General features: G+C 52.8%; 1 protein-coding gene across 2 annotated transcripts in view; it reads right to left on the reverse strand.

The window, feature by feature from the left end:
* The window catches only part of Wnt7a (Wnt family member 7A), a 47,022-nt gene extending 34,298 nt beyond the window's left edge, over positions 1-12,724 (reverse strand). The window contains exons 1-2 of one of the 2 annotated variants that reach the window (XM_050160321.1): positions 12,092-12,724; positions 9,754-9,980 (exon numbers count right to left, since the gene is read on the reverse strand). In XM_050160321.1, the coding sequence (XP_050016278.1) occupies positions 9,754-9,980; positions 12,092-12,162 (298 nt within the window). In that variant the 5' untranslated portion in view covers positions 12,163-12,724. Of the gene's footprint in view, positions 1-9,753; positions 9,981-10,950; positions 11,317-12,091 lie in introns of those variants that run through there. The other variant, XM_050160320.1, reaches the window with a different exon arrangement.
* Between the last annotated feature and the right edge of the window lie 392 nt (positions 12,725-13,116).

The raw sequence follows: 13,116 nt of genomic DNA on the forward strand, positions 1-13,116 counted from the left end.
TGCCTCAGCCAGTGGGATGACTCCTACACCCTACATCCCTGAGCCTCACCCTTCTCATCTGTGAACTGAGAACCCAGGAGGCCACTACCAGGTTGCCCTGTAGACAAGAGACGCTCCTCCAGAGATTCTAGGGAAATCTCATCAAGGGGGAGGAGGGCAAGTGTTAGTACTGAGGTGAAGCCAGAGACTGGTCGACGCCCTCTGTGTTCAGCTCCAGAGCAGTCCCACGGGGACAGAGGAAATGAGCCCTTGTCCAAGCTGGCCCCAAAGATTCCATCCTCCGCCCTTTGCGAATGCTGCCCGTGGTTTGCACCGGAATATTATCTGGGTGTATTTACGGTATCTGACTGGAAACCACAGTGTGCATTGCAGGGTTTTTTTTCTCTTTTGCTATTTAAAGCCAATGGGTCAGAGAGTGAGCAGCCCACAGTGACACCAGTAGAAATGAGCGACGATTGGGAAAACAGACAGATGGACAAAGGTTGCTCTCACCAGGCAGGTGTGGTAGCTGCTCACAACCCAGCACTGCCACACAGGAGTTAGGAGGCACTCGGGGCATAACCAGGAGAGTTAAGGGTTAGGAAGCATGTGTGGGGGTTGAGTTAGATGAGTTGACAGGAGACAGAAATGGCGAAAGGCAGGTGCCATTCACCCCACTCTAACTGCTGTCCTGCCTCAGCTCTGTCTGTGGGTCCCTCTTCCCACAGAGCCAAACCACAGCACACTGCTGACTGTCCCCCAATGGTCACCATCCATTTGTTATGACTTTCTTAAGCTTAGAAAGTCCCTTTCTTTTGCTCTGTGAGGCAGAAATCATGGATGTATCCAGACAGTTTTAATGCAAGCCCCAGAGGCCAATGAACCTGGGACCCTGCTTCCCAGCATGGTCAGATGCTGGGCAAGTTAACATGCCTCTTGGGCCTTGGGGTCTTCACTTCTAAATTAGGAATCATGAATAATCTTTCTGGAAAGGAGGCCTGGCCCACACCTGGCAGGGATCAGCAAACAACAGCGAAAGCAGAGGCATTGTTAACCATCAAGTTAACAACATGGTATCTACCATGGTGTGGCTGTAAATGTCTCCACTTCTGAGGCCCTTCCTGATGTCCCCTCCCTCTGTTGATGGCCAGCACCTTATCCATCTGCCTATTATACTGACTTGAGTTTTCTTTCTCTCCCCTTGAAGTTGTGGAGATCTAGATTATTGACCTACGGAATCTCTGGGTTGAATGAATGACTGTGTGAAAGGGACTGTGTGTGCAAGGGAGTGTGCGTGTGCATGAGTGTGTGTGTGTATGTGTGTGTGTGTGTGTGTGTGTGTGCGCGCACACACACACACTGGACTGTCTACCATGGGGAAGCTGGAAAGACCATGTAACAAAAAGCTCATCTCAAAGAATAATGTCAGGAGAGCGAAAATCCAGGATGAACTGAGGCTTGCAAAAAAAAAAAAATGCAAACGAGACAAAAAGCCCTTTGTTGGCTGTGTTCTAAGCGAGAATGGGGGAAGAAAAGAGCTTTTGCTTGGGCAAGATGGTGCATTGTTAAGAAAGGCAGAGGGAAAGTGGAGCTGGCCGCCCCTCGCTCTATCTCTCTCCCTGGAAAGGACTTCCCATCCATCCTGCCAAGCAGCCAAACACTGCTCCACTTTTCCAAGCTGTGGGTAAAAAGACAGAGCATTTTGGGGATTTTAGGGGTTCTCATGCAAGGGATATGGACCCAGATAGTCCCCTAGAATAGAGGAGAGCAAGGCTTAAATGTCTGCCCCAGAGAGAAAGGTAATGTATCAGAGTTTTCCTGGCTCTGAAGGAGGCGGGTGGACCTGAAGCTGAATCCTAGGTCATGTGTGCCCATCCCTGGAAAAATTCTACAGGAGGGTACCAAACCGGAGGCCGTGAGCATTTGGAAAGGAATGTGGCACCCCCTGAGCACATGATGGAAACCACCATTTCTTTGTTGATAATGCTGGCGACGTAGCAAATTTCTGTGTGCACAAAGAATGTGATTATCATTCAACCTCCTGATCGAATCTCTTGGACAACTCCCTGCCTGATCAAAACCTCTGGATGTGATGTACAAAACCTTTCCATGGGAAATCTGGGAATGATGGAACATGCCTGTAACCCTAGCACTTGGGAGTGGGGAGAAGTTTAATTCCATCTTCAGCAACATAGTGTGTTTGAGGTCAGCCTGGGCTAAATGAGGCCATGTCTCAAAACAAACAAACAAACACAGTCATCTGGGATTCTCCATTTCTTTCTGAAGCCTCTCTTCTGACCCTGCCCATCACTCCAACATCCTGCTGGCCCACCCTTTCCAGAGTCTAGGACCCTGCACAAGTCACAATATACTGCTGAGCCTTCCATCAGCCACATATCAGAACTTTCTACACAGAAGCCCAGGGAACCAATGCCAGGTGTCTTCAGCTCAGTCTGCATGACAGGACACTTGCCATCCACTGTGCCTCAGCCAGTGGGATGACTCCGACCCTACACCCTGCATCCCTGAGTCTCACCCTTCTCATCTGCGAACTGAGAACCCGGGAAGCCACTACCAGGTTGCCCTGTAGACAAGCTCCTCTGGAGCTTCTAGGGAAATCTCATCAAGGGGGAGGAGTGCAAGTGTTAGTACTGAGGTTAGTACACACCTCTTTGTGTCTTGCAGGCCAGCCCTACTTCAGGTGGTCCTACAGGTGACACAGCCCTTCATAGAGCGCACGTCAATCCCAGCTTTATCTGTTCCCATCAGATGCTGGAAGATACAGGGACGACCCGTAGCTGACTAGTGTGTTGCTCACCAGTTTTTGTTGTACAGAGATCCTGTCTGTGGGACAGGTGAGTGAGCGTGGGGTGGGCAGGTAGGTATGAAGGGATCTGAGCCCATAAACATTTAACAGCTGTGAATTTAACCAAACATGCTCCTCAGAAACTGTAAAATCTCAAGGCTGTAGGCTTTGGGTCTGAGCTCTTTATCCTGTACCATGCATTCCCGGATATATGTCAGGCATGTCTGTGAATTTCTACTGCCCTTGTGTGGAGAGTCTGGCATCCGAGTTTCCTAGGTGCCTTCTGGGAATTGCTGCAGAATGCTGACTGAACAGACCTTGTGGGTCCCAATCACATCGGATGCTAGCAGGCCCCTGTTCTGGACCTATAGAAAAGATGTTGGACCTGAGAGTGTATGACCTGAGTGTTGGCCCCAAATCACATTTTGAGTTCAGTTGCCTGTAAGGGTATCACAGAGTAGCCATTCCCAGTATATGGGCCTCTGCAGTGCTTTATCATGGAACAGATGCTCAAGTTTTTAGGGCTTTTAGTATACTGGTAGACACATCAGCCCTGTCAGAGCAAAGAGTATTACAAGCTAAGTTCCCCCAATCACCAGCCATGAAACCAAACCCCTCCTGCACAGCATCTGCCAGTGATGGTCAGAGCCAGGCAGGGTATGGCGGGGACAAGTCTGCTGAGCAGAACTGGGACACAGCTGCTCTTGAGTGAGGCTACAATCATCTTTCTGGACGGCAAGGCAAAGGGAAGATGTCTGAAGAGTGAGCGCACTGGATGGCTATTCGAATAGGCTTGCCTAACGTGCACAAGGTCCCGGGTCAAACACTTGGCACTATAACACAGAACAGCTGCCATGATACGTGCCACGGCATCAAAGGACCCAAACAGATGTGTGTGCCAAACAATGAAAATGAAATGCTTCATCTTCCCAGCAAGGAAAATAAAACACTTACAAACTATGTGGGGGACTCCTGGACACGGTGTTCAGGGCTAGCCTGCGCTCCATGGCTCTAAGGCACACATGGTATTCAGGGCTAGCCTGCACTCCATGACTCTAAGGCACTGGGGAGTGGTCTTCAGGTACTCCATGAAAACCTACAATGTGCCAGGTTCTGGACTCTACCAGGCCTGGGGGCCCTGGGAGAAGAAGGCAGTTTGGCAGACCCAAGTCCTAAGGAGCCTCAGGCTGGAAGAGATGACTACCTGGAGACGCGTTGTTCCACGTGTCTACACGTGGTAAGTGCAATGAATACAGCAGCCCACTGGGCAGGGCCAGCTGTCTCAAAGGAGAGCTTCCTGGAGGAGGTGGCTCTTGAGGGGAACCTTGTATAATATCGGGGTGGCAGGCTACTGCAGCAGTTCGGTTGTCTCTCCTGTGTGTGCTGTAGACCCATTCCCTGGTTCAGTATTCTGTGGTGTAACCATGTCTGCTGAGCTCATGGTGGTCACCAGTTTTCCATGTGCTGGGCATGAAGCCACGGCTCCCTACAGAGCTCTGGCTGGAGATACAGAGATTGTCCAGCAACAAAGGGAGACTCACCGGCCTCATCCACCCTCTAGCCACCTGGGAGACAGGCATCCTTATCACTGTGGTTGAGGTCTGTGGCTAGGAGACAGCAGGTAGTTAGGACTAAGGCCTGGAGCTGTCTTGAGCAGCAATGGCATCAGGGAAGATATGGAAAGGGAAAGGGTGGATAGGGACACACTGCAGGAGTATGACGGGGCATCTCTAAGGGAGTGGGAAGCAGAGAGAAGGAGGACATCTGGGGAGGACTTGGCCAAAGGAGTAGGGACCATGTCTGCATTTCTTCCGAGAGCACAATAGAGTTTTATGTGGGGACATCCTACTTAGAACAACACTGATGTCTGCATGGACTGGAGGACCAAGCCAGGTAGAGTGCATAAGGAAAGTGACGTTGTCCAGGCACTGACCGTGTGAAGATGCTTTAAACCAGGCGATGAGAATCGGGCAGATTTAGGGACACAATTTAAGTCAATGTAAGGACTTCAGGTAAGTGGCCTGGCCAATACTTTCTGCCACACAAAAAAATTGAACCTGGGCCAGGAGTCAGAGGCAGGTGCCACAGAGTGAGTCCCAGGACAGCTACCCTACCTTAAAACAAAACAAAACAACAAAGGATAGAACTTGGGGAATGAGTCCCCCATTCCTGAGCTGTGTCTCTATCGGATCAGCACACAGGCTCCATGAAGAGGGAAAGGGGAGATCCAGCCCACCAGGTGCCAGCGTCTTACATCCTGTATCTTGTATTTCTGCTGCCACCTGGCATGGTGGACCACATCAGATGGGCAGAGTGAGAGGAGAAAGGTCCATGCCCCCCAAAGTCATCAGCGATATAAGGGTGAGGCGGAATGGAAACCTGGGTGTGACTCAGACTCTGGAGCACATCTAGCTGCCCCAGACAGCTTCCCTGAGGTTCTCAAGTCTGGCTCACACACATAGGCAAATCCCACCAGCAATGGGGAATTCACTACTAAGTCTCGGCTCTGCCCCAAATCAGCCACGGATGCAGCTAACTTTTGCCTCTCTGTAAGACTGGCCGGACAGGGCCACAGGAAAGGACTGTCTCAGCTTCCGGCCACATTTGAGCCTCAGTGAAGAAAAGCAGAGAGTGAGGCTCCCCGACAGTATCACGACACCTGTATCACCATGCCATCCCAGCCCAACGGGAGAACCTGCAAGACAACAGGGCAACGGGCAGAAGGCATGAACAGGCAGCTCAGGCTGAGTAAACACAACCTCCTCCCTTCCCTGAGAAATATAAATCATGGGTGGCACCCACTCAACCTGGCAGGAATGTGGAGGTCTGAGAAGTCCCCTTGGGAAGGCATAGTAACACTATGGAGTGACAGAGAGGTGGAATCTGCCACCGTCATGATTAAACTCAGCTGAAATGAAGCCATTTCACAGGGAGGATATCTGTTATGATGAATGAAATATAAACCCCAGGGACACGGAAAGCTCTCCATCCCTTCCACGTTCACAACGGGAGAAAGTTTAGCCTGGGAGGGGACAGGTGGAGAAGGAAGTTCCCACGAGGAAGGGCCATCCCTCCTCCATTGGAAAAGGGCTTTAATGGCCTAAGAAAGTCTTTTAAGGGGGCAGAGCACTTGCCTAGCAGGCTTAAGGCCCTGAGTTCAATCCCCAACACAGAAGAAGAGGATAGGGATGGGTGGGGCTAGAGCCCTTCTTGGGCCCCCCGAGAGTCTCCCCGGGCCAGGTCTCAGCTTATTAAACATATCATATCCCACACCACACAGAAAAAATCATGGCACTCTCAGGAAAGCTTTACTTGCTAGAACCCTCTCTTGCCTGAGCCCTCTCCCTATCTCCTAGGACCTTAGACACAGTTCCCTTGGTTTTTCCCACTACCCATGATCCCAGTGACTAACTAGCAAGCCCCTTATCTTGCTCTTAGATCCAAACTCCTCTTTCCATCTGGGGGGGTCCCACCTCTGAGCCCCTTCCAGCCCTCCAGCATTTCTCTTAAGTCATGGACCATACCACTGCTTGCTGCTGTAGGCTCAGTTATGTCCCCCACAAAACACTGAAGCCATGATCCCTAGCACCCCAGATGTGACTGCAATCTGACAGAGGTCTTTAAAGGGGTGGTTGGGTTAAAATAAAGTCATTGTTGGGGCAATTCCCATGAAACTGGTATCTTTTTAAAAGAACCATAAGAGCATCCATGAGGGAAAGGAAGAAGCAGGTGAGGACAAGGCAACCACGCAGCTTCACAGGCAGTGGTAGAGTGATGCCCTAGTAAGTACAAGGTCCTGGATTGGATCTCCAGCACCAAGAGGGGAAAGCTTATGCAAGTCCAAGAGAGAGGCTTCAGAAGAAAGCACACCTGCTGGGCCTTGGTCTTGAACCTCAAGCCTCAGGAACTGGTAGGAATAAATGTCAGCCATTTAAGCCCCAGTTTTGGCATTTTGCTTCTTTTCCATGAGAGATGCCCAGAGTTCTCTCGTGGTGGCCAGCAAGGCACCTTGCCCTGGGATGAACACATGACCCAAAGTCCAGCTCCATTAAGCTGTAGAACCAGAAGAAGCATTGGGGTAGGTCAAGGGTCTTTCCTGAAGTCTTGGACCCGTTGCGGTCCTGAGTCTACAATGATCATCTTGTTGTCCCCATGGCATTGGTGGAAAGCAATGTAACCCCTGGTCCATCTATTCTGAAGCCAGAACCATCCCTAGTTTTCCAGTTCCTTAGGCATTTCAACAGTCCCCTTTTCACCTGGGTGTGTTGGACTTGGTTTCAATTTCTGCTTCCAAGAGGCCTTGTCCAGACATGCTCACAGCCTTCTCAGATCTCTGCATGAAAATCCAGACACTCAGAAGGAAAGGCAAAGCCAGGAAGCTCAGGCGGAACAGAGGACCACAGTAGGGATGGGTGGGAGGAGGTGGGAGGAAGGAACTAGAAGCTAGCTACCCTGCCTCATAATCTACCTGTGTACCTCTCACATCCTGAGCTGATAACATGGTTGCTTTGCACACAAGACTGCCTTTCACAGCTTCACTTGCAGCTAGGTGAAGCCATGTGACTAAACTCTAGCCAATGGGCTCTACAAAGATGGGCAGGGTGGAGCTTCTGAGAAGTCCCTGCATAGGTGACACATGTGCGCTATGGTTCAGAGTGCCAGAGAAGATCCATACGTCAGAGACTTCACCCCTACAAGGAAAGCTGAAGAATCCTGGGGCAGGGGCAGGGTGAGGATCCCAGGAATCTCAAATTTTAGAGATAACAAGATCCTTGTTAACGTAAGAGAAAGACTTGACTCATATGAAGTTGCCTTTTTTTTTTTTTGTGACAATGCTTAAGGTACAGCCCATACATTGGTAGTCAGAGTCAGAATATCTCAACAGATTCCAAGTCCTAGAAATTCGGGCTTCTTGGACTGGACTCCCACATCTCCCAGCTCTAGATCCCACTTTCATCCATGGTACCCCAGCATTGCCATGTTCTGTGCTTCCTCATAGTTTACCTGTCCCAACTGGCATGCCTCTAACCCAGTACTTTGTTTCCCAGGATACAGGTGGTGTCCCTCCTCCTTAGACTATGTAGGGCTAATCCCACAGTATGTAGCCAGGTGTGTGGGGTGTTATAATCCAGGGGTGCCTCCATCCTGCCCCCCTCTGCTACAGCCCAATGGGTCACAGTGTGTCTGTGGGTTGGCTATACTCGTTCTGAAACAGGAAGTTGTAAGAGATGATCTCTGTCCTGGAAGACCCTGTCACCGACTTTGGCCAAGTGGCCACTCACTTCTGAAGCTCAGTTTATTCTTCATAGTCCAGCAAGGCCATTAGGGTCCTTATACCCAGCCTGGATAGGACGCTTGAGAAGGACAAAGCTGACAGGTGACCAACAGAAGGCTTGGGAGCCTGGGGTTTCAGAGGCTTCAACCGCAGTCTTGGTGTTGCCTGAGCTGAGTTGGTCCGCTCCTCTCTCTTCCACAATAACACTGATTCTGAGGTTGACATGAGGGAGGGGACAGGTGGGTGTGAAGAGGATCCAGACAGGAAATGCTGGGAAAGGGGCTCTGCAGGAGAGGACCTGCCTGCCCATGTCATACAGACCACAGTGCCCGACTCTGTACTCTATACAGAATCCAGTGATCAAAGTGGACTTGAGCAAGACTCCTGGAGGCAGGGGATGACATATTCATCGTGAGCTGGCTGGGAGTGGGCAGAAAGCACTGAGATAGTGTGAGGTGCTGGCTGATATGGAACCAAGGAGCAGGTAGTGGGAGGCTCCCAGAGACTTGAATGCATGCAGAGGATTTGGGCACTGATCTCCAGAGAGGACGATGGCCCTTAGGAGGAACCAGTAAAGTGTGTTTGGAAAAGAGGACAGGACTGAGTGGCCCTGAAGAGGCCAAAGTCTCAGCAACAGGTGGGCAATAGTCTCCTGCTGGCTGGAGTGAACAGCCCCTTTAAAGGGTCTTTCACAGAGTAATACCATGCTCTGGTTTCTATTGAACTGTTCCTGGGAGCAGCTGGGAGATGGAGCAGCCTGGGAAGCTGGGGAAGCAGCCAGAATGTGGAGGATGCTGGACTGGACAGGGAGTTTTGAGCAACCCGCTGGAATTGCTGGTGCTGGGGCTGAAGAGAACAATTCAAGGGGACCTTTGCAGCAGAGCTGTGTACAAGCCCAGCCCCAAGAGTCCTGAATTGCCCTGTGGCTTGAGGAAGGACACAGTACAGAAGTGAGTCAGTTGCCATCTTGGGCTCTTAAGCCTGGACACATAAAAGTGAGAAGACATCTCCACATCCTCCCCCATGGTCCAGGACCTCCTGAAGATCAGTGACATTCCCTGCTGTCTTTCCATCACACGCCTATCATGATTGTTCTACAAGTTGGATACATGTGTGCACATGCTCAGGCATACATACACGTCTGCACATACCAAATACCAACCCCCCATCCCTGCCAAGCACTACTGCAGAAATCAGATGGATTCGCAGGACTGTCTATGTCACGGGACTGACTATGCATGCTGGACCACAGTAGGGAGTGCTGGGGACTGTGGCAGAGAAAGGGTCACTCAGACCCTACCCTAAGGAGGCTGCATTCTCAGCTCGAACTATCACAACGATGCCAGCCCACACTAAGTGGTCCATATCTGTCCATGTCCCAAAAGAAGCTATTTCCCCAAAAGAACCCCCTATGATGGGTAAAACACCCCACATTTAAATTGGTACCTCATTTGAAAACACATTAGATCTGCCTGTGAGTCTTCTGCCCATCTGTTGGTTTGTAGCTTTGTCTGTAACCAACAAAGTGCATGCATGGCTTCCATCTGCAACCCTGGCCTTCCGTAGGCGTTAATCCGTACACCCACAGCATACCATCAGCAAGGGTACTAGAGCACAGCATTAGTAAAGGGACCACAGAGGACCCCAAGGGTGGCCCAGAAGGCCCGGCTCAGGGTGTCTGATGATCACATACCCACTTTAAGTTCCTTCCCGAAGACAGTGCGCTCTCCCAGAGCTGAGCAGTTCCAGCGGCCATTGCGGAACTGAAACTGACACTCGTCCAGGCCCATTTGGGAGCCTTCTCCTATGACGATGATGGCGTCCGGTCGGCTCTGGCAGATTGCCCGCTGTCTGGGAGCCAGACCTGGGATCTTGTTACAGATGATGCTCGCACCCAGAGCGACCACGGAAGAGAAGCCACTGGAGGGGACACAAATACAGGGGGTGAGACCTGGAGGGAGACTATGGGGTCGCAGGTGCTGGAGGGGGCAACCTCATCTCAGATACTATAGTGGACCTCCCACAGAGCCACGGGGGGAGGGGAGTGTCTGAGGGAGGGCAGGCCAGAAGGATGACGTAAAGATCTCACCTACAAGTCCTCTGAACCTCTAACTGGCCAGCAGGATGTTTGTCCCTACAGAGAGCAATGACACCATGGGACCCAAATTTCAGAGAAGTAATTTACTAGTGCCCAAGGGGGCGGGCCTCTTTTCCATCAAAGCCTTTCTGTTTTCTAACCTGGAGCAAGTTCACAGCCCTCTGTGTATCTCAGAGCCAGTACTGCTTGAGCAAGAGCTTCTGGTAGGCAGTCTGCGCCCAGAAGGGTCGCTGGGAAGCACATATTGAGGTGTCGTTTTTAATATTTGGCAACAGTTTCCAGGGGCTGGAGTCATCTGAATAACCCAGGTAAACTTAAAATACACAAAATGGGAGACACAGGAGCCAGTCTTACCAACCAGACTGGGAAACCTCCAGAGGTTTGGGGACCTTAACCCTCGGACCTAGGGGGCAGCGGAGCAGGTCAAAGTCACCGCAAGTCTTTACTGGGGCCTCCCTCCAATTGCCCCAGAGAGGAGAAGGCCACGCCCTCCTGACCTCCTCCTCCCCTTAGGGTAACTGGGCCCCTAGTGAGCCAATGAGGTGTCCGACCTCCGAGGTTTAAGCTCTGCTGTTTTCTCCTTTTGCAGTCTTTGGTGTCTCCTCCCCGTTTCTAATTAAAAAGAAGATAATACCTAACGCGGCCAGAGCCAGTAGGCCGGACCCGCTTCCTGGATGCTGGATGAGTGGATGAGCGAAGGGCGGCAGTGCACCGGCCAAGATGAAGATTAAAGCAAGTGGGAAAAAGAAAAGCCATCCAGACGCGGGCGAATCAATAACACTTAAAACACACCCGCAGGCAGGCAGCGCGCGAGCCCAGAAGCCGCCTCTTGATCCGCGGTCGGGCTGGAGGCCGCCTAGTCCACTCATCTACTTGGTTGCGAAATCCCGTTCCAGAGAGGTGGGGTTGGGGAAGTGGGAGGCCTGAGGGTGGCGATGGAGAAACACAAAGGGTCTGTCACACGCCCCCCTGGTCTTGGGTCCAGTCCTCCCCAAAGTGGCGACGTGAGGTTCCCAGCAGGTAGAGGGGGTGTGTAGAGAGGCAGGTGTGAAATCTACAAGGGTGGCCCTTCGGCGCCAGCACCCCTGTCCATGACTAAAGCCCCCCACGTCTCCCGAATCCTGCCGCACACAAGTCACTTCCTAAGTACAAAGGGAGACACCATGTAATGCAGCGCAGCGGTATCTGGAGCCGCCTATTTCCACTTTCTAGTAAGAGTGTCGCCTGCCCCACCTCCAGGCACGCCTGGGCTCCTTGGCTCCCACCCCAGCGACCCCAGGGTCGGGCTGTCTCGCTTCCCTTTGCTGGTGTCTAGAGAGCGTTTCTCCTTGGTATCTCTGACCATCGATCGACTATCTGTGGTCTTACTATTTGTTTCTGATTGTTGAGGGTGCTGCTTTCTGCGTTGGGAAGTGGGTCTGAGGGTCGCTGGAAATAGGCGGTGCCAGGCCTCTGAGAGGTGGTTAACGCTTTTCCAGAAAACGTTTCTCCGCCCCTAGGTCCTTGTTTGCTACCTGGGGAGCCCTGTCTGCAAAAGGGCTGCGCCGGACGCACGGAGTTTCTGCCGGGAACCGAGCTCTCTAGGGTGCTTGTAGTCCTGCCAGACCTACTGTGCTTGTGGCTTGCAGGGTCCTTGGGAAAGATGACCCTATGGAGCAGCTAGTCTCCTCTAGAGTCCCAGAGCTATCTGTTTCTGAGGGTTCCCAGACTCCGCGATTCTTTGGGATGGCCCGATCCCCTGCCCAGGTCTATGGAACAGTAAGCGCTCAGGAGGTGTCCGCTGGCTGGGATCCTTTGTGCCCTCAGGGTTCCCGCACCGCCCACTGCCTCTCCTGAGCTAAGTTGGGCAGCACGCCTCCCTCCCGGACCCAACCAACTTTGCCTGGACCGCACGCTGGACCGCACGCGCGAAGAGGACGCGCGCGGCGCTTACCCGATCCGGAGGTAGACCATGCCCAGGCTGAGAAAGAGGTGGCCCAGGCAGCGCCGCGCTTTCCGGGTCATAGTCCCTGCTGGTGGCGGGTGCCACGGGCAGGGCTGTGCTGATCCCGCCGGCCGGGCCCGGCGGGGCAATCCACATAGCCTGCTCAGGGGGCGCGGGCCGAGGCTCCCTGGGCCGTCCGTCAGTACGTCCGTCCGCGCTAGGCGCTGGGGACTGTTCCAGAGCGCGGGAGCCGCGGAGCCAGAGAGAGGGACAAGCGCACAACGCGGGGCGACTCTGCGCGCCAGCGATCGAGGCAAGTGTTTGAGGCGCGGGGACTGCGGGGCGCTGCTGCCGCCCGCCCCCGCCCCTCCCTCTCCGCCCTTCCCCCGCCCGCCTCCCGGAGCGCCCGCCCCGCGCCCGAGCGCCCGCGGGTCGAGGATGTCTGCCCCGAGCGCGCTCCCGCGGTGCTCCTCCGAGCTCGCGGTGGGAGGCGGGAGCGCAGAGCGGAGTTGGGGGTGGGGGAGTCAGTGGAATCCCGCTCGCCTTCACTAATTCGCAGGTTGAGACCAGCAGGTGCCCAAGGGCCATCCTCTGGGTGGAGAGGATACAGGCTCATTCCAGAACCCTCGTGCCTGGTTAGAGTTGTCACACGGGCTAGAAACCGGGAACTGGGGTGGCGACCTCATCTAAAGAACTACTACCACACACATTCTTTCCTCACCCTCGTCTGTGCGAGGGACTGGCTTCAGCGAGGGCTAGACGTTCCAAGATACTCCGGAATCTTGCTACCAGTGGCGACTTGGAATTGGACTGAAGCCCAATGACCAGAAATAGAACTGAGAATTCGCGCAGGTGTAAGCTCAGGGCGCTCTCATAGCGACATCTGCTGGAGACGTCAGGTAATGCATCTGGTCTCGTGTCTTCCTGTCCCTTCCTTTGATAAAACACCTCAATCCAGAGAACAGGGAATATATGAGCCAAGAAGTTTCAGTTGAAGAGACTGAGGTTCATTAAGGTAAAGTCAAACTCAAAAT

Source organism: Alexandromys fortis, unplaced genomic scaffold (assembly GCF_014885135.2).
Source record: "Alexandromys fortis isolate MF-2015 unplaced genomic scaffold, M_Fortis_MF-2015_v1.1 scaffold_111, whole genome shotgun sequence".
In the NCBI taxonomy this organism is placed as follows: domain Eukaryota; kingdom Metazoa; phylum Chordata; class Mammalia; order Rodentia; family Cricetidae; genus Alexandromys; species Alexandromys fortis.